Source organism: Garra rufa, chromosome 1, assembly GCF_049309525.1.
Source record: "Garra rufa chromosome 1, GarRuf1.0, whole genome shotgun sequence".
Lineage (NCBI taxonomy): Eukaryota > Metazoa > Chordata > Actinopteri > Cypriniformes > Cyprinidae > Garra > Garra rufa.
The window spans coordinates 6415073-6435253 of record NC_133361.1 but is presented as its reverse complement, the minus strand read 5'-3'; the positions used below and the strand labels follow the sequence as shown (position 1 = coordinate 6435253).

General features: G+C 35.9%; 1 protein-coding gene and 1 pseudogene across 1 annotated transcript; one reads left to right on the top strand and one right to left on the bottom strand.

Moving 5' to 3' along the window:
- Nucleotides 1–583: 583 nt before the first annotated feature.
- On the bottom strand, nt 584–4812 carry LOC141343246 (uncharacterized; annotated as a pseudogene).
- A 10574-nt stretch (nt 4813–15386) lies between these two features.
- On the top strand, nt 15387–19158 carry LOC141344053 (GTPase IMAP family member 8-like). The gene is made up of 3 exons (XM_073848783.1): nt 15387–15546; nt 17485–18132; nt 18269–19158. Exons 2-3 carry the CDS (start codon nt 17487–17489, stop codon nt 19156–19158), a joined length of 1536 nt encoding a protein of 511 aa, XP_073704884.1. The 5' UTR covers nt 15387–15546; nt 17485–17486.
- Nucleotides 19159–20181: the final 1023 nt, after the last annotated feature.

The following is a 20181-nucleotide window of genomic DNA, read 5'->3' as shown; positions in this document are numbered from 1 at the left end:
CGTGGAGCAAACACAGTACACACAACTAAATGCGCATTTTGCATGCTACAGAGTACATGAGAGCAACAAGTTATAAAGGATTGCTTCATTTTAAGAATAAAAATGTCTTGTCAATTTACTCACCCCCATGTCATCCAAGATGTCTTTCTTTCTTTTTAATGTTTTAACATCCACGTTAAAAATATATATGGCAAAACGTTGGGCCATTTTCTTTAAACAAATACATATTAATACACTTTTTATACTGTGGGTTCCAGTTTCCCAGGTATGCGCCGACAACAAGTAGGCAGGTAATATGTTTAAGTTTCTTTTGAAAGACAATTATTAACAGAGACTTTAGACATGAAGCACTTTCAGATTTACAACTTTGCTAGATGTTTTCATTCACTTAGAGCTGTGTTACACACTGCATGAAAGGACATTTTCAAAAATCCATATTAGAGGCACTTTAAAATTCAAGAAGTATTTGACAACACAGTTCTGCTTGTTCACATACATCTAATTCTTCCAAACAGCAAATACATGAATCTTAGCGTCGAGAGAAAACATCCCGTCTGCTGCTGTTGTGATGAGCTCATGCTCATTAAAGTTCATCCTCCGGCTCGTTTTCTGTTCATCTGATGGCAGCGTAAGTCACTGTATCATTATGATCCTGAAAGAATAGCACAGATTTTCTCCATCAATGCCATTATTACTATTAGCAAATGCACTTTATTTATCTGAGACTCAGATTCAGAAGTACATTTTAGCAGCATATAGATAAGAGAAGCTGATGTGTTTTATTCAGGACATGACTGGATAGCAATCATTAATGAAGAAGAAGGGAATGAGCTTCAGTCTACTCACAGTGAGTGATTTTACTGGCTTTTTACTGGAAGAAGTGACCTCAGAATAAGTCACTTCATCTGTCTGCTCCTAAACATCAATAAAAACATGCATTGAAATCAAGTTTAATACACAGATCAGACATATCTCTGACTGTAATATGTACAACAACAGCTTTGAGTAAATCACATTATTGAACAGACAGTGAAATGAATGCTGAATGGTTTAGTTGACTCACTTTGACTCTTGCAGCAGCAGGATTGGACATGTTGATTGTTTCATACGTCACTTTATCTTCATTCTCAGCTTTGACCTTCAGAAAACAAACCATTAAAAACTGCAAAATTAACACTTTTCTGAGCTTTAACAAGAAATCAAATCTAAATCACAGGCATAATTGAACTCACCGATGATCCACCAGTCCCTCTTTTATTACCTGAAAAAAACAACATGCTTCATGTAATTTTTTTTGTGTGTTTATGATAAAACACACTTGCAAAACACTGGATGCTAACAATGGGAATGACATTTACATTACGAAACCATTCAAATGAATGAGAGAAACGATTCAAACACTTGTTGCTGAGATTACAGGAATAAACCTCTGTTTGAGAATATCATAGTCACATAATGCAAGTTATATGATGCATAAAATCTAAACTTGATGTGCTTGTTTGCTCTTCATTAAAGTGAGATCTGAACAGTTCATTTTTAGAAAGGAGGACATCTCACCAGATCTTTTTCTCCAGATCAGACAGAGAACAGCAAGAATGAAAACAGCAGATGCAGCGGCAGTAACAGAAACATAAATCACTGCGTTTGAAGAAGAGATACAGAGTCAAGATAAAAGCATCACCAGTAACATCATCATGACTCAATCAGTAGCATCTTAATTTGTAGAAGTACCTGCTGATTTTGTAGTTTCGTTATCCTGGGAGTCTGGAATCAAAATGCATTTATATTAAAATTAAATTAAACCACTTCTCATAGAGAAACAAGAAATACAATTTCTCTTTTTTTTTCTTCTTTCTCAGAACTGTGAGATATAAACTCACAATTGCGAGTTTTAAAGTCAGAATTTTGGGATATAACTATTAATTCTGGATTGTTCTCGCAATTGCGACTATGCATCTCCAAATTCTGACTTTTCTCACATATGCGTGTTTGAATCTTGAAATTCTGACTTTTTTCGCAATTGCAACTTTGTATTGTTCAATTCAATTCAATTTTATTTGGTATAGCGCTTTTCATGATACAAATCATTGCAAAGCAGCTGAACAAAAAAAAAAGAGTATTGTGAGATTGCAACTGCAAGAAAAAAAAGACTGATATGTTCACAGAATTGCAAGTTTATACCACACAACTCTGACTTTATTTCTCAGAATTGCTTTATAAATCAGAAATGTGAGTTTATATCTCTCAATTTTGAGAAAAAAAAAAGTCAGAATTGTGAGAAAACACGTCGAAATAACCTTTTAATTTTTTTGTTCAGATGGGCTTTCGTATGATTCAGTCAAGAGCAGCGATTTCCTGTCTTTCTTTTGTAGCATGTTTTACATCAATGCCACAGACAATAGCAACTAAATAAGGCAGCTGTCCTTTTAAAACCAAATGCAATACAGTGCCGTAGTGGATGGTCCCCGCAAAATACTCCTCATCTTGAGTTGCGTCATGTGTCGTCAATAGCCAGAGATATTGTCAAAAACATCAACAATTGGCAATATTATAAGGATTTTTTTGTTTGTTTGTTTTTTAATGAACGTCATATTCTTATTTTTAGGCCTTTTAGGTCACTTTTATTATTAAATTACAATTAATTAGCCCTGTAATAATTTCATAGCGCATCACCACATGATGAAAATCAGGAAGGTGGCCAACACTTTTTCACACCAGAGGTTTTTCTGAGATTATCATTTATATGCAGCTCTATAATTTAAATGGAAAATAAAATAAAATATTGAATCTCATTACTGTGAAAGTAATGTTTCTAAACATGGGAGCATAATACAAATGGTTATTTTAGAAAAAAAATCCAGATGGTACTTAAGGCCTTTTCCATTTAAACTCCTTATATGCTTTTAATACAGAAACAAACTAATGACATAATCTGATAAATTAGCCCTGTGTATCATAAGGAATGATATTTTCCATAATTTACAGTTGGTTTGATACATTTATCTCAAGCAACGGCAGAGTTTAATGAATTGAAGTATTTAAAGTATATTAAACATGTCACAAATATGGTTTCAGTACTATATACATATACTATATACAGTACTTTTATATGTACTACATATAAAAATAATAAAAATATAATCAGAAAAAAATAAGCATTGCGCATTTTTAAAGTAAATTTTATATCTTTATCACAAACTCTGGCAGAGTTAAATGAACTGAAGTGAGTTCAGTGTAATAAAACATAAAAGATGTGGTTTCAGTACCATATATAAAAATAATAAAGATATAATCAGAAAAAAAACAAGCCTTGTGCATTATAGGAAATTAAATAAATTCTGAATATCGTACAGTTACTTTAATACCTTTAGATCAAATGGTGTTGTCATTTAATGGATTTAAATCATTGCATACATTTAAAGCTGTTTAAAATTATTACAAAACACATATAAAAAAAAAAGCTAATTCCAAAAACTGAGCCGTGTGCAATAATAGGGATGTATTTTTTCTGAAACTGAATTCTGATGTTTCCCTGTTATTTTTTCCCTTCAAATTAAGCCTTGTGTGGTGTAAAAGACACATATTTCTGTCTATCTGGGGTTTGGGCTCAAAACATAACAAGTGCAAAGAGTTTAACTGGTATAAAACCAAATTTCATTCATCACATCGCATAATACATTATTTTACATTTGTTTATTATTTACAGCAGCTTTAGTTGGACTGATAAACTTTACTGCAGTTCATGAGTTTGCAGAAGTGTTTGAGTTTCTCTTCTGTCAGACTGAAAGAAGCTTTAGTAACTCAGTTTGTTCTACTTCAGCGATATTAGTGTTACTGACATTATAAGGGTCTAAAACTGATTGATGAGATTGTTTTCTCACCTGAACTCTTGACAGTGTATGTGGCTGAGGTCTTGAGATGATTTCTGTGAGTAACATTGCATCTCCACTCTCTGTTGTCATCTTCATTCAGGAGTGTTGTAGTCAGATTGCTGATGCAGAGTCCTGGAGCTGATATCTGATATCTGGAGTCTGATGTCATCAGTTTAACACCAGCCTGATTCACCCAGAACAGCTCAATTCTCTGAGAACGGATCCATTCATCACAAGAGACTCCAGTATATGAATACAACTGACAGGAGAGAGTCACAGAGCTGCCTGGACTGATCTCAGTCTGTGAGGATGATGAAGAGACTGAAACACAAAATAACACACAAATCACACACTTTTCAATCATCATGGGAAATACTGGCACTTTTTAAATTAATCACATAATCATAAAATTACCATGAAGAACATGCAGATAAACACGTGCATCGTTTCCTTGGTGTTGTCCATCAACATATTGTTGGCAGGTGTAAGATCCATAATCTTTTTTTGTGATGTTCTTGATGTTCAGAGAGCAGTCAGACCCCAGACTCAGTCTCTCATGACTCTCTGTGTCATTCTTCTTTATCCCTAAAGCAATCAGTTCAACTGCTGCTGAATGTCTGTTATTATAGTTCCATGTAGTTGATTTGCAGTCAGGAAGAGCATTATTACAGGGCAGACGGACATCTTCACCAGAACTGATGAACACATGAACATCATCCACTCCACTGGTACCTGAAACAGTACATTTACATTTGTTCAGAAATAATCAAGTATGTTCTGTATGTAACAAGAATAGAACTAAGAACTAATGACAAAAATGAACTGTTTCCCAGTCTAATCCCACTCAATGTCTTATTGAGAAAGTACAGCTGTGTTTACCTGTGAGAAGTGAAGAGAGAAAGATCAGTCCCAGCAGACACAGATGACACTTATCAGACATTTTCTCTTTCTGTCAGCCTTCCTCTTTATTCTATGCTCACAACTCTTTCTTTCTTACTAGCAGCTCTTCCTGTGTTTCTTCACTTTCTCTGATCTGATTGGCTGAGTGTTTAAATGCTGCTAGTGTCACAATGTGAGTCATAATGGAGAAGTGGAAAAACTGAGATCAGCTCAGGCGGTTTTAAGCTGCATTTGTTCTCTAAACGCCTCAATCAGTTAAATCTTCCCTCGAGAGCTGAGCGTGGACTGTTACCGCTTTTGGGTTGAACTCTGTTTCTTCTATATTTCCTATGAACTGCCAAACCATAACCCCTAACCAGACAACAGCGCTGTGAAACATGTTCTTTAGTGTGAGAACTGCATATTGTTGCTAAAACCTGTAACAGCCCATGGTTCTGTCACTTTTGGTTTGAGTGGGGTTGTAGTTCCACTACCATCCTCTAGGGGCTCTAATCAGTATGCCTCCTTTAGATATAGGCAGGTGTAGTAGTAGAAGGAGAGAATTGTTTGGTGCATGGGAAGAATCATGGTAGTCTTTCCATGTATTGCTTCATTATGAAGAGTCCAGGTTGAGAAACTATAATGTTTCACGCTCAATCTATGTAAGTGTTTGCTATTATGTATTCAGTTATCAGTTTGATCAGAGTTATGAATGGTAATTGGTCTGAATTGATGTGAATGTTCTGGAAAGCCTGCTAATGCTCTGCTTGTATGTTGTATTCTAGAAGGACTCTTCATTTGTTGGTAGTTTTAAACCACTAGTATACTGACAGAGCACATATGGAGATATATCAGCAATTGGGACTGCTGCTGGATTCGACCTATCTTTGGGAGCACATATGAACTGGTGAAATTTGGACACCATGGTTGCTTCTTGGACTCTTTTTCGACTCAAGCCTCTTCATCATCATCAGCATCATCAACATATTACATTCGTCTTTGATGAGTATCAAGAGACATTTATAGAAAGACGATCCTGACTTATCTTGTAGAATTGAATCTTCCTGAGGTTGTTTGGGTGTTTGATGTTTGTTTGTTTTTTTATGTTCAACTTAATAATGATTTGGTAACCTGCTCTTTGTTTGGTATCTTTATTGGTTATGCATTCATGTTTACTTATTGAAGTTTTTTTTTAAGGTACTATATTAAGATTGGTTGGCGGGCCCCTCCCTTATTAACACGTGTAGCAAGCAGCTTCTTAAAAGAGAAGAGCAGTTACAAACCACATTTGCTCTAAACCCAATCTATAGGCGGTTCTTTGCATTACTGTTTGTTCAACTTCACTCTTCTAGCAGTTTTCTAGAAACAAATTAAATTCTAGAAACAAATTAATTAAAATATAAGTGATAAAACGGGTTCGTTACTGGAAAGGTATTCACTCAATATCTATAAAAATATATTTTATGCAAAGATGTATTGTAGATGTAAGATGTATAAAGTGCATAAAATGTATTTTGTACAATTGCTAGAAGCACCAGAATTAATAAACAGTTATGTAACACACACTCATCTGTAAGTGCAAAATGCTTAAAATTCCCATGAAGTTTATCTATAAGCTAGTGTGCTTCAAAACAACGAAAAAATTCGTGTTTACAAGATATGGGCATTCAAACCTTACAGTCTCGTCACTTCCGCCAATATGAATGAACGATTTTGATGATATCACCGTGCACTTCAGTTTCTCATCAAACGTTCTGTCCAATCAAATGCTCTCCAGAGTCTGTAGTGTCCCGCCCCCTACATTATAAATAGACGCTGAATCTGCGGCTAAGATCCGTCACTTGTTCACAGTGTTAGTGTTTTCTGTTTGGTGAATGGCCTGTAGTGCCCAATGTAGGCGATAGAGAACGATTCAGACAGTGTGAATGTGTTTCCACTGAGGCAAATGAGGTCTGGTTTCACGTTGTGTCACGCGAACCGCAGCAGCGCGCACAGTCTAGTTGATTTAGGTGTATTTAATTAGTTTTAGTTTAGTTTAGTTTAGGCTCTCTGGAGGAACCTGATGTAGCACCCCTGCTGAAAAAACCAGCATATGCTGGTTAGGTATGTTTTGGTGCTGGGATGCTGGTTTTAGCTGGTATATGCTGGTCCTTTGCTGGTTTATGCTGGTCCCTTGCTGGTTTTTGCTGGTTTATGCTGGTCATGTTGCTGGTTAATGCTGGTCCTTTGCTGGTTTATGCTGGTCCTTGACCAGCAACATGACCAGCATAAACCAGCAAAGGATCAGCATTAACCAGCTAAGGACCAGCATAAACCAGCAAGGGACCAGCATAAACCAGCAAAGGACCAGCATAAACCAGCTAAAACCAGCATCCCAGCACCAAAACATACCTAACCAGCATATGCTGGTTTTTTCAGCAGGGACATATATTTTTCTCCACATTTCCATTGACCAGTGGTTCCCAAACCAGTTCCTGGAGTCTCATCAACAATGTTTCTACCACTGGAGTCTCTATTGATGAACTGATGATGGAATCAGGAGTGTTTGATTAGGGAGAGATACAATGGCCATCTAATATGATCTTTATCCAGCATTGGTCAAATGCTAACGCTAAGAGTTAGGGTTGAGCTAAAACAAATCAAGATCTGCCACAGAAAGGGTCAGATGTAGGGGCATTCATGCTAAAATGACACAATGTTTTTTGGTGGAGGTGTGGATGGCCCTGCAGGCCTTACGCCTATTTCTTTAAAAGGAGAGGTGCAGCAAGTGTCAGCGCTGATTCTGACAACACTGTGACAAGAGTGACCGCAAGATGCATGAATGAGGAACTTGAAAGTTTCCACACATTCAAGGCTGTAAAAATGTCTCATGCATGTGACGAAGACCATCAGAAAATAGAGGTATTTAATGAACACTTTTTTAATTTCTCAGACAACATTAAGTGCAGGCTACAGATGAGAACAGAATAATTTCTGCTGCAGCTGCTCTTAATTTAAGACATGCACATCCTACATGAGGATGACAAACTTTGCACAATACACAAACAATCTCACAAACAGTCCCATGCTCTTTAAGGAATTCCACAGGTTTAAGTGTCAGGAGAGAATGTGTGCAAAGTGCTCACTGCTGTCTCCACACTTCCATCAGTGAACATCCACAGATTATTTGCTGCATTTTTGCAAATGATTATGATAATAGTGATTATGGGATCATCGTATTCCATGTAAAGTTTTACAGTGATGTTTAGCTATTTAATCTATTCCAGGGTCAAGACCTTCTTACAATCTTGAGATGGTTGACAGCCGCTCTACACTTTAGTAACTAAAATAGTCTATTAATTATAGCAGAGCTGTGATCTCACTGCTGAGGATTAAAACATGCTATTGCTGGATGCAGGATCTCTGAACCCAGATTAGACTGATGATGCTGTGAATTTAAATAATTCTGACACATTATCTATTTTTCTTTCAGTGAGCTGCTGTATGCTACTAAACTCATGTTTAAAGATGATGACATCATGCTCACTAAATGCAGATTCTATTGGTCTGTTTGTGTCTGAATTAGATGAGCATCAGACTTTGGCTGTATAGTGTTTACCGTAGGTGCAGTGTGTGGAAGCCAATAGTTTATCTAAATGGATTTCTGAACTAACCACAATAAGTTACATTAATTATTATAACCATTAATTAATAATTTCATTATTTGTTCATCTCTGTTGCTTTGCTTCCCAGTTTATCACATCCTCACATTACCAGCTCATGAAGGAAAATCACCAGAGGTGGATTCAAAACAAGTTTACCAAGTAAGTCAGGCTTATTTCAGTGTTTTATTTTTTATTTTTTTTTATTTTTTGCCAAATTAACGTGTTAATTAAAAAGTCAGACTAACTGAAATAAGCCTGGCTTATTTGGTAAACCTGTTTTATGAAATACCCACTGATCTGTGTAACAAACTCTACTGAGGCAAACCAGATGTAAACCAAAATGTAGTTTAATATATTCTAAGTGAAACTCATAGAAAATAAACAAAGGCTTAGCAATGAACATAATAGCTAACATGACAATAGACTCACCAACAGCAGCTCCACAGAAACACAACACACACAAAGAAGCAAATACAGGGAACATGTGATAAAAAGCAACCAATGACTGGACAGAAATAATGAACAGGAAACAAATGAACAAACAGAACTGAAACCACATGACAGGACCATGAACCAATGAGAGCATGATATGGACTAAAGAACAAAGCAGGAACACAAGAGGGCAAGGGAGAAACATGCAGCAAATTACAAAATAAAAGACTAAAAAATAACTAACTAACTATTTGTAAGAAACATCTCATTCAAGATGAAATATTAAACACAACTGCAGAGGTTTTTATTAAGAATACCAGTAGGAATCATACACAATAAAAAAGGAACTCACCAAAGCAGCTTTATCACACAGAAAAGAGAGATGATTATTCTACAGACTAACTGTCAATTACTGTGTTTTTTATATTACATTTAATGCAGTTTAAAAGCCATTTAAACTCATTCTCAGCATCTTGTACGTGTGTCTTGTACGTGTGCCGGTGGCCTTTCTTAATAGTGTGACAAGTTGGCAAGTTTTGCAGCTAAACTTGGCTAAATTAACTAAAATAAACCTTTGTAATCCACAGGAGAGAGGGGCTGAAAAACTCACCAGCTCTTCTTGCACAGATGATCTGAAGAAGAATCACAGTAGGAGCAGCAAACACTGCAAACTCAACAATAACCACAATCACTGCAGGAAAGATGATGGACAGATGAGAGACACAATCAGGAGAAAAAAAAACAATCTGTAAAACTCAGAATGAAATCAAAGGTATAAAACAACAAACAATGCAAATACGTGTTGTACCTCTGAATAATGATCCAGCTGCTGAATCTGTGATCATGTCTGTTAGTTCAGTTCAAACATATAAAACAAAAATAATCAACATCACATCATACTTTTTTGTTCAGAAGCAGCAGTGGTTACCATATGACTACATGAAGCAATTATGGCTCATTTATGTGCAACCCTTAATTTTTTGAACAAATTATATTACCAATCCAGAGTCTTCTGAAAGTAAGTAAAGAAGGTTAGTTTCTTACCTGAACTCTTGACAGTATATGTGGCTGAGGTCTTGACTTGATTTATGTGAGTAACGTTGCATCCCCACTCTCTGTTGTCATCTTCATTCAGGAGTGTTGTAGTCAGAGTGATGATACAGTGTCCTGGAGCTGATATCTGATATCTGGAGTCTGATATCGTCAGTTTAACACCAGCCTGATTCACCCAGAACACCTCAGTTCCCTCAGAACGGATCCAATAACAGACTCTTGAGTGTGGTGTGCCACAAGGGAGTTGCCTTGGGCCACTTTTATTTTCTATTTTTACAAATGATCTGCCTTTTGTTTTAGAGAATTCCACCATGGCTCTATATGCAGATGATTCTACAATTTATACATCTGCACAAACCCCTGTTGAACTTAATAATATTTTACAAGTTGAACTGAAAAGAATTGAAAATCGGATTAGGGACAATAAAATGGTGATTAATGCAGGGAAAAGTAAATGTATGGTGTTAGGATCCAAGTATCTGTTAAAAGATCCGCCTTCGTTGAGTCTGACTGTGGGTGGTGTGGTAATAGAACAGGTTACTGAGGTAAAGCTACTTGGTGTGATTGTTGATAGTTTGTTAAATTGGAATTGTCATATAAATCAAATATTATTGAAAATGGGCAGGAGTCTGGCAGTTGTGAAGCATTGTAGAAAATTTATTCCAAATCGTGTGATGAAAATATTAGCAGAATCATTAGTTTTATCACATTTGGATTATTGTTCAATTATTTGGTCAAGTACAACTGAAATGAATTTAAGAAAATTGCAAGTTGCTCAATATAAAGCAGCTCGTGTAGTTTTAAGTTGTCCTTTTAGGACTAGTGTTAAAGAATTGAATACCAGGCTAGTTTAGCTAAGTGTAAAAGGCAGGATTAATTATTGTGTTATTAATTTTGTTAGAAAAATTATTGTTTCAAAAATACCAGTAATACTTTATCGTAGACTGTCTTTTTTTAGTGCTGTCCATCAATATTCCCCTCGTCAGTCAACAGAGAGTCGTTTTTTTTTTGTTACCTCCGTGTTGAACTAATCTAATGCAAAGGACAGTGCTGTATAGAGCAATGGTGGCATGGAATTCTCTTCCACAGTTCTTGATTTTGGGAATGAGTGCAATGACTTTTCGTCAAAAGATTAAGACTCTATTTATTTACATTAGAATAACTGTTATTATTTATGTGTTGCTTCTTTTGTCAAGAATGATTGAAGAGAGGGAATACACTGAGATAATTATGAACCCTATAGCAGTACAGTTGTAACTGTGATAATGAATAATGTGGAGCTGTTGTTGTATTGGTTTATTGTTTATTTGGTTTTATTTTTTAGTACGTTGTTGTATTGTTATGTATGAATGTGTGCACTCCATTTTGTCTGTATAATGTATTGTTTCATGTTATATGAATATTTTTTTCTGTTAAAGTCTATAGACCCCAGCTAATGGGGATCTTAATAAACCAAACTAAACTAAACTAATAATCACAAGAGACTCCAGTATATGATGAATACAACTGACAGGAGAGAGACACAGAGCTACCTGGACTGATCTCAGTCTGTGAGGATGATGAAGAGTTTACTTTTCAAACATCATGAGAGTTTAAATGAAGAATTTGCTCTTTTTAAACTGACCACATAATTGAAAAATTACCGTGAAGAACATGCAGATAAACACGTGCATCATTTGCTTGTTGTTGGTGTTGTCCATTCCCAGCCATCCATTATTGGCAAGTGTATAATCCATAATCTTCTTTTGTGATGTTCTTGATGTTCAGAGAGCAGTCAGACCCCAGACTCAGTCTCTGTCTTTTTTTCATTTTCCCTAAACCAATCAGTTCAACTGCTGCTGAATGTCTGAATCTGTCATAGTTCCATGTAGTTTATTTGCAGTCATGAAGAGCATTATTACAGGGCAGACGGACATTTCCACCAGAACTGATGAACACATGAACATCATCCACTCCACTGGTACCTGAAAAACAACAGTTGAGTAATCATTATGTTATATATTATCAAATCAAGCTTCATAAACAATCCCCTGTGACAGCAGGTCATTCTCAGTGTCAGATGTCATTCAGGAATAAAACAGTATTCACAAATGACATGACATGAATAACAAGCATGTAGAGATACCTGTGAGAAGTGAAGAGAGAAAGATCAGTCCCAGCTGAAACAAATAACACTTACCAGCCATTTTATCTTTCTGTCAGTCTTTAAGATCCTCAGCAGCTTCTACAGTAGAAATCTTGAGACAAATACAGAATTCAACCTGCTATAAGAAAGAAGAGGGAATACCAACAGAATGCATTCCCATCAGTCTGGGTTCAGAGATGCTCTTGGTTCTATTGTGGGTTAAACCAGTGTGGTCAAACTAACTGAGTTCCCACGGCTGACTTAAACGCATTGCTCAATTTAAACTAGACAAAAGATTGTCCCAAGGGTATTGCCAAAATACACAGACTACTTGAGGAAATATGTGACCCTGGACCACAAAACCAGTCTTAAGTCGCTGGGGTATATTTGTAGCAATAGCCAAAAATACATTGCATGGGTCAAAATTATTGATTTTTCTTTTATGTCAAAATCATTAGGAAATTAAGTAAAGTTCATGTTCCATGAAGATTTTTTGTAAAATTCCTACTGTAAACATATCAAAATGTAATTTTTGATTTGTAATATGCATTGTTAAGAACCTAATTTGGACAACTTTAAAGGTGATTTTCTCAGTCTTTTTTATTTTTTTGCATCCTCAGATTTCTGATTTCAAATAGATGTATCTCAGCCAAATATTGTCCTATCCTAACAAACCATACATTAATAGAAAGCTTATTTGTTGAGCTTTCATATGATGAATAAATCTCAGTTTTGTCAAATTTAACCTTATGACTGGTTTTGTCGTCCAGGGTCACATATTTAATATACTGTTTTCAACAGGGTTTATAGCATTTTTCAAAATGTCAGTGGAAGCTAAACTGGATGGATTTATAGATACAAGAATCAAGACAAGATGAGATCTGGATTTGCTGTGTTTGGGTCAGAGGATGTACTTTCTGTGGAAACTGAATACGTTTAGCCCACCAAAGATAATGATGGTGCACTTCTACAACTCCATCGCCACTGCTAAGGACGAGAACAGACTGTAATGTGTTATACACTCTATGAGAAGTTGTTTGGCTGCAATCTGACACCTTTACAGAACCTCTACATTTCTAGACCCTGAAGTAGTTAAGACTGTGTCTTAACTTAACTACTCACATTTTCGGTACCTCCGTTGAGACATTGGTCGAGAAGTTTAAGAAGGCGAAAGCATGCTGAGGGCTAGTACCTGGACTGTGGAACTAGCACAACTGTTGGTTACCCGAAGGCCCCCTCTTCTGAGGGCTGGCTCAGGGGCTCGACTCAGTTAAAAAAAAAAAAAAATAATAATAATAATAATTGCTGGCGCTGGCACACTCTGTGCTCATCTCAGGACCTTGCAGTGCTCCCCTCGCCAAGGCAGGGTTTTGTAGCACACTGTCCAAAGGTTGTTTGGGTAGGTTCTCCCCTCCATGGAAGGCTAGACACCTACCTTCTCCATGTGAGAGATAGGTATTTACTCTGCAGCTGCTAATATTTGACTAAACTCTATAATCCCATTGGATTGGTGGAACTTTCTTCAGCTACCTGCTCCCCTCAGTTGTGAGTGTCTCCTTTGAGCATGCTGTTTCCTGTCAAGCGTTATTTCTGAGGTTAGTATTCTTTGCTCCAGGGTGTTCCACCCTGGCGGTGCTCTACCAGAGCATTTTAGTGTTCCCCTCTCCAAAGGGTCACCTTGAGCACGGCCTGCTCCCTAGAGACTCAGAATTTGCCTGAAGTGGGAAAAAATGCAAGGGAAGAAAATATGTATTTTGACTGCATTATTGTCATGTAAACATAGTTTAAGATTATATTTTTGTTTCCATTTTGTTTGTAATGGTCAACAGTGACCAATAACAAAACTGTTTAAAGATGGAGGTCTGGGCAGAGACAGATTCAGATGTTCTGCAGGCATCTCAGCTTTGTTTTTCCTTTTGTTTTTAGTTTTTTGGCATCTGGAATTGTGGCTCTTCACATTGTTGAACACTGACTGCACTGCCCTGATCGGTCCACTAGAGGAAGTGTTTGGAGTTAAACCATATGTGAGTTGTGTGGAGTGTGGAGAACTGGAGTGAGTCTCTTCTGCTGATTTTGCTGGTGTTTGTGGTTAACTTCTTATAGTAAAATGCTGGAAAAAAAAAAACATCCTTAGTCCTCTTGTAAGATAATCTTTTTAGCCCAAATGTGATTAATTGATTGGTTAAGTTGATTATGATTTAGTTTACTTTCTGTTGTAAGTTGCCAATTGTTTTGCTTACATTTTTCTCCTGTTTAGGTTTAGACAGGGATAGAGTGTACTCTCTTTACTTTTCACTATACATGTTTACTTTTTTTAGCAGTTTCTGTATGTGTTTACAGTTTTTGTAGATTGTTTTCTGAAGTAAATTTTGTTTATGTTCTTTGACTTGACCCTTCTTGAATTTCTGTCTGCTTCCTAGTGGTAATAAATTGTATTCTGTTTTGCGCCTGTATCAGTGTTGTGTCCATGCCAGCAGAAGAGTAAACTTCCTTTTCTTTTCCTCTTTCTTTGATGCACTCAATTAAAACTAAATGTATTATTTTCATTTCATTGACCGAAGGCACAACGTAACTTATTATGCAAATCGGTTTTGGATTCAAACATCACCTAATGAATTAGCTTGCAGCCAGAGAAACAAACAGAAAGTGTCAATGGACAAGAGTCCACATAAATGAAACATTAACCGCCATAACCGCAACTTTACATGAAACAATTTTAATAAAATTTAAACACATCTCTGTAATTCCTACTGAGAACTGTTGTAGATGTTTGATAGAAAGTCCATCTGGTTGTTAATGAGTAAATGTTTATTCGAGTGCACTTGTAGGGAATAGTCAATGAGGGTGTAGGGTGTGATTTGGGTCTTTGAGTGTCAACTCTGAAAGCTCATAATTAACAGTATATTGCTTTCCCCCCCCCAAAAAAAAAAAAAAAAAAAAAAACATAAAATGCATTGTTAATGTGTTAATGAAAAACAGCATGTTACTGTCAAAATATGTTTTTTTTTAAAACATCAGATGTTTTACATTGTGCATTTTTTGCACATTTGAATGATAGCTATTTAAATTCATATTTTAACATTATGATAAGTTCTGTTTTCGCTTCAGCTTGTTTTTGTTAAAGACAAAGACTTTAACATCTTACATACACTTCATAAAGTTTTTTTTTAGTCTGTTTATGTGACTGCTACTGTAATAAATCTTTACAGTATCAGGTAATCATTAGCTCAAGCAGGTCATGGGTCAATGTTTGATCATGTTTGTTCAGGGTTCTGCACCAATCAGGAGCCTCCTCTAACAGTAACAGAAGAAAACAGCATTAACATTAAGTGAAAGTAAATCTAAACTCAGCAGCTGCTGTTCACTCCGGTTTCCTTTGGACCGAATCATCATCATGTTTCATTTAAAGAGTGTGATTTAAAAATGTTTTGTGCTAGAATAGTTTTCTAAGAAACATTATTCTTACAATCCGTGTGGAGTCACTTTCACTAAAGCCATCTTCGACTACTGATTAAAGATCTTCAATCATCAACACCTACAGGTCAGACACATTTCTCTACACGGACTCAAAGATGTTTTTTTTTTTTTCTAATGTTTACCTTAAGTATAGTATACTTATTTAATATAATTCATTCCTGTGGTACAATTTAATAATTGTGAAAATTCTAGCTAATTCAGCTTTAGATGATCATGAAATTAAGTTGTAAAAATGTAGAATATTGCTTTTAAGACTTTAAGTTGCTTTAAAGTTTGCATCAATATGAAAGTTTATATATATATATATATATATATATATATATATATATATATACACACAAACATTAGAGAGGCTGTTCATGTCCAAATTCCGACTAGGAAACTCACATTTACACAAATTTAATTGTTTGTCACTATTAGCAATTTAGGCATGAATGCTGTCAGTTTCCACTATACCCTCATATCACTATTATAAAATTCAGCCTACTTAATTTGCTTAACTTATTTATAATTTCACAAAGTGACCAACAGCTATTTATCCTATAACATAATTTAAATTGCAAGTAACTAGAGAGCTGCTTTATATTAGAAATTAAACTGTAATGTTGTAAGCACATATTTACATATTCATCTAAATGTGGATATCAACAGATGTTCGCAAAGAGTGAAAAACGGCAGAAGTATTTCCAACTTCATTTTACCCCTAAATAAAGAAGAACTTTGCTGTGAGGTTTTTTTTTTATTATTATTATTTTTTTTTTATGGCATCTCTCATGATCTCAGCAGAGGATGATTAAACAACTCCACAAACGACATTTCCAGCTTCACACATTAGTAACTACACTGACTTTTTTAACCAGAAGTTCTTACTGAGAATAAATATAGATTTAGCTGTTGATGTTTTATTGAAAATAATAGTTTTATTTGCTTTTGTTAGGTTCTTGACTTCTCATAAATGATTTCTCTTACAACAGTTACAGTGGTGCTTTACTAAAGCACTTGCATGTTGTGACAAAGAGATTGAAAGAGAAACAGATCATTTTATGTCACCTACAATAAAATAAGTTTTATTACACTGGAGTGAATGTCATAAAATGCTTACATTTTATGACATTCACTCCAGTGTAATAAAACTTATTAAAACTTAGTTTTTACTGAACTATAGATAACACAGGTGTGGTTGAAAGATCACTATAATGAATCAACAACATAACCAGATAAACAGACCAACCTTGAATATCAGCGTCTAAAAACGAAAAACAAAAAAAAAAAGCAAATAATGAGACTTGACAGTTCAGAAGCATAATGTATTCATGCTACAATGCATACTGGGATTTTATAGTGGCACAAATCATGCACTGCGACATGAAGCCCAAGAGTTCTATTAGAAGAAAATAATTAATAAATGAATTACTCTAAAGCAGCTCATTTTCTCCCTTTGAATCACAATGTCTCTCTTAAATCCTGAGCTGAACTTGTCTTAGGCCTGGTTCTCCAGTGCAGTCGGAGCTATAACCATTAGCAATCAAAAAAAAAAAAAAAAACAGTTTTGGTATTGGGAGACTCTCCTTTTAACTTAAGTCAAGTGTGTAGGAGAATTTCTTTCACAACAACGTTAAGACGTATGCTGCTGTTGGATAACAGTCAGGTATTTATGCTGAGATATAACTCCATATAGATTGCCATCTGTATAATTATGGTGGGATAAAGGCCACAATATACTCACAATATTTTGCTTACAGTACCTCAGGAACTTGAGGGTAGTTCCAGCATGTGCTACATTTGTAGAAGACTAGCGTTAAAAGTAGATGTTAGTACTGTCAGTCAAAATTTACCCAGCAGATGTAAAGTATAGTAAAGAATAGTAAAGTGAACAAACATGCAAACCCTACTGTTGAATAAATAAAGTAACCCAGCATTTTTTAGAGTCTGTATTTTGTTTTTTACTTACATCCTGCATTTACCTGACCTGATCCTCCTCTTAATCCATACTTTCTTTCAGATATGTCAGCGATCTGCTTCAGTCCAGATGATCCAGTGATCCGGATTCTTCTGATGGGCAGATATGGTTCTGGGAAAAGCTCATCTGGAAACACAATAGTGAGAGAAAAGAAGTTTCAAATTAGAGAGCATGAGACTAAAGTGGTATATGGTGAAACACAGATCAGTGGGAGGCAGGTGCATGTGATTATTTCTCCAGATCCACTGGATACAGATCTGAATGAAGAGCAGCTGGAGCAGATGAAAGAAAAGCTGGACTTTCAATGTTCATCAGGTCTCAGTGCAGTTCTGCTCACAGTTCCTTTACTGGAACCTGTGCAAAATGAGGAAGAGATGCTGGATTACATTAAGTGTTTATATGGTCCTGAAGTTGAGAAATACATCATGATTTTGTTCACACGTGGAGATGATCTGGAGGAGCTGGATCAGACCATTGATGAATATCTAAAGAAGGAAAGTAATGCAGATGTCAAACAACTGGTGACTGACTGTGAAGGAAGGTTTCACATTTTCAATAACAAGAGTAAATCAGAGAAACAAGTCCAAGAACTACTGCAGAAAATTGAAAAAAATATGAAGAATAATGGAGGGAAATTTACCATGATACAAATGAGGAGAAATGACAGCAAAAGAGCGACTCCTGTCACGTGTAAGTTGTGTGTTTATTATGCCATTAATAATGACTTTCAGACAAGTATATATAATTTGTTCACATCACTAGTTTGTTGCACTAGTTATGCAGGGAGAACCTGTAGAGTGTGTTTTATTTCTGATTTGATCTGTAGTTTCAGGAGAGTCTCCAGCAAACATTTACGAGAGGACAGATTTCAGGCTGGTTTTGCTGGGAAAAACTGGATCTGGGAAAAGTGCCACAGGAAACACCATCATCGGCAGAAATGTGTTTACATTTTCAGCCAGTTCAAAATCTCAGACCAAACAGTGTCAGTCAGTAACTAGAGTGAGGTTTGATAAAGAGATCACAGTGATCGACACTCCTGGACTTTATGATACTGAACTTAGTAAAGAACATGTTCAAAATGAAATAATGAAATGTATAACATACGCTTCTCCAGGTCCACATGCTTTTATTATCGTCATTAGAGTGGGTCGATTCACTGAGGAGGAGAAAAATACAGTGCAACATCTCAAAGAAGTGTTTGGAGAACAGGTACTAAAATACACCATGATCATCTTCACTCACAAAGATCAGTTAGAGAAGAAAAATCAAACCATTGAGCAGTATATGCAGTATGGTGATCCAGATCTAAAAAAACTAGTAGACAGTTGTGGGAAGAGATTCTTCTGTCTGGACAATGACTCTGCCAGTTTCCCACAGTTTAAAGGTCTGATCAGCAAAATAGAGATGATGGTGGCAGAAAATAGAGTGACTCACTTCACCAATGAGCTGTTTGAGAGAATGGAGAAACGCATTCAGAAGATTCAGAAACAGAAACTGGATGAGAAAGTGAAGCAGCACAAAAAGCAGTACAAACAATTCACTCAATCAGAATGGAAGGAAATACATCAGAGTTTAGTTGAGAAATCACGAAGGGAAGCTGAGCTAACATTGACCAGTAAGGAGGGAGTGAACGCCACAAAAGAGGCTGAGATCAGAGGAGCCCATGGTTTTAGGGCAGTTATACATGCGTTCAGAAAGATGTGTGCGATTCAGTGAAAAAACAGCCATTCTCCGACAAGCGGAAGTGATGAGACCTGTTTTCTGGGTTTGGTAAGGTGACGTTTGCGGTATGCAATATTCATCTCAAGTGACCATTTTATTAGATTTTATTTAATTTGTTAATTTTTTTATTGTTTTCTTTTATGTAATTGCATTGTAAAACAAACATGGTAAATTAAAATTTTCCACCTTTTCCTATAGATGATCAATTGTTACACATAATCAATGACGCAAACTTCACCAAATATGAGACTAATTCAGATTCTGCTGTAAAGCAGCTCTACAGAAGACAATAGTGCTATTATTCACTTCAGGTCAGTGTTGATGCAGTTCAGTTGAGAAAAAAAAGAGAGACTGCATTAATTTAATCAATTCTAAAAACAAATTTGATTCAGCTTTAAAGCAGTAGACAATATTCATTATTTAGCTCATGTTAGTACGCCAAACATGTAGACAGCTTCAGTCTCAACTCAGCTGAGACTGAGGCTGGACCACAAGTTTTTATTATTGGCATTAAATGGACATTTACAGTTTGATTCACTGAGGAGGAGAAAAAGAGAGCAGTTTAAAGAAGTATTTGGAAATACTTCACTTACAAAGAGTTTTAACTCACAATCAGAACTACTGACACCCTGCGTCCCATTGTTCATACTATCCATCCTAAATAGTATTTGAGATTACAATAAGTGTGTCCCAAAGCATAGTATGCTGAAAAGAGTATACCAAAAGTCCCTGGATGGTCAACTATTTCAGGTTTATTTTTATAGTGTGGATCTGTGCACACTCTAATGGCTAATATTGCCTACAATCCATTGCGCTTTGGCAAATGATTCAGCCCAGAACTACAAACACGAATAAAACACATTTAAAAAAAGCATGGCGGATGTGCATGACCAGCGGATGGGTAGAGATGTTTAGAAAAAGTAGTAAAAGTATCTATTTAATGTTATCTGTGTTATATTTCATCTGCAGCAGCAATGTGAACTTTTATAAACACTCTTTTGGTTGTTAACTTTCAAT

What these genes read in the sequence shown, in the direction of transcription:
- LOC141344053 (XM_073848783.1), top strand. Translation starts at nt 17,487, where the DNA reads ATGTCAGCGATCTGCTTCAGTCCAGATGATCCAGTGATCCGGATTCTT. An exon ending in AAGAGCGACTCCTGTCACGT is followed by an intron (nt 18,133 to 18,268) that starts GTAAGTTGTGTG and finishes TTTGATCTGTAG; the next exon opens with TTTCAGGAGAGTCTCCAGCA.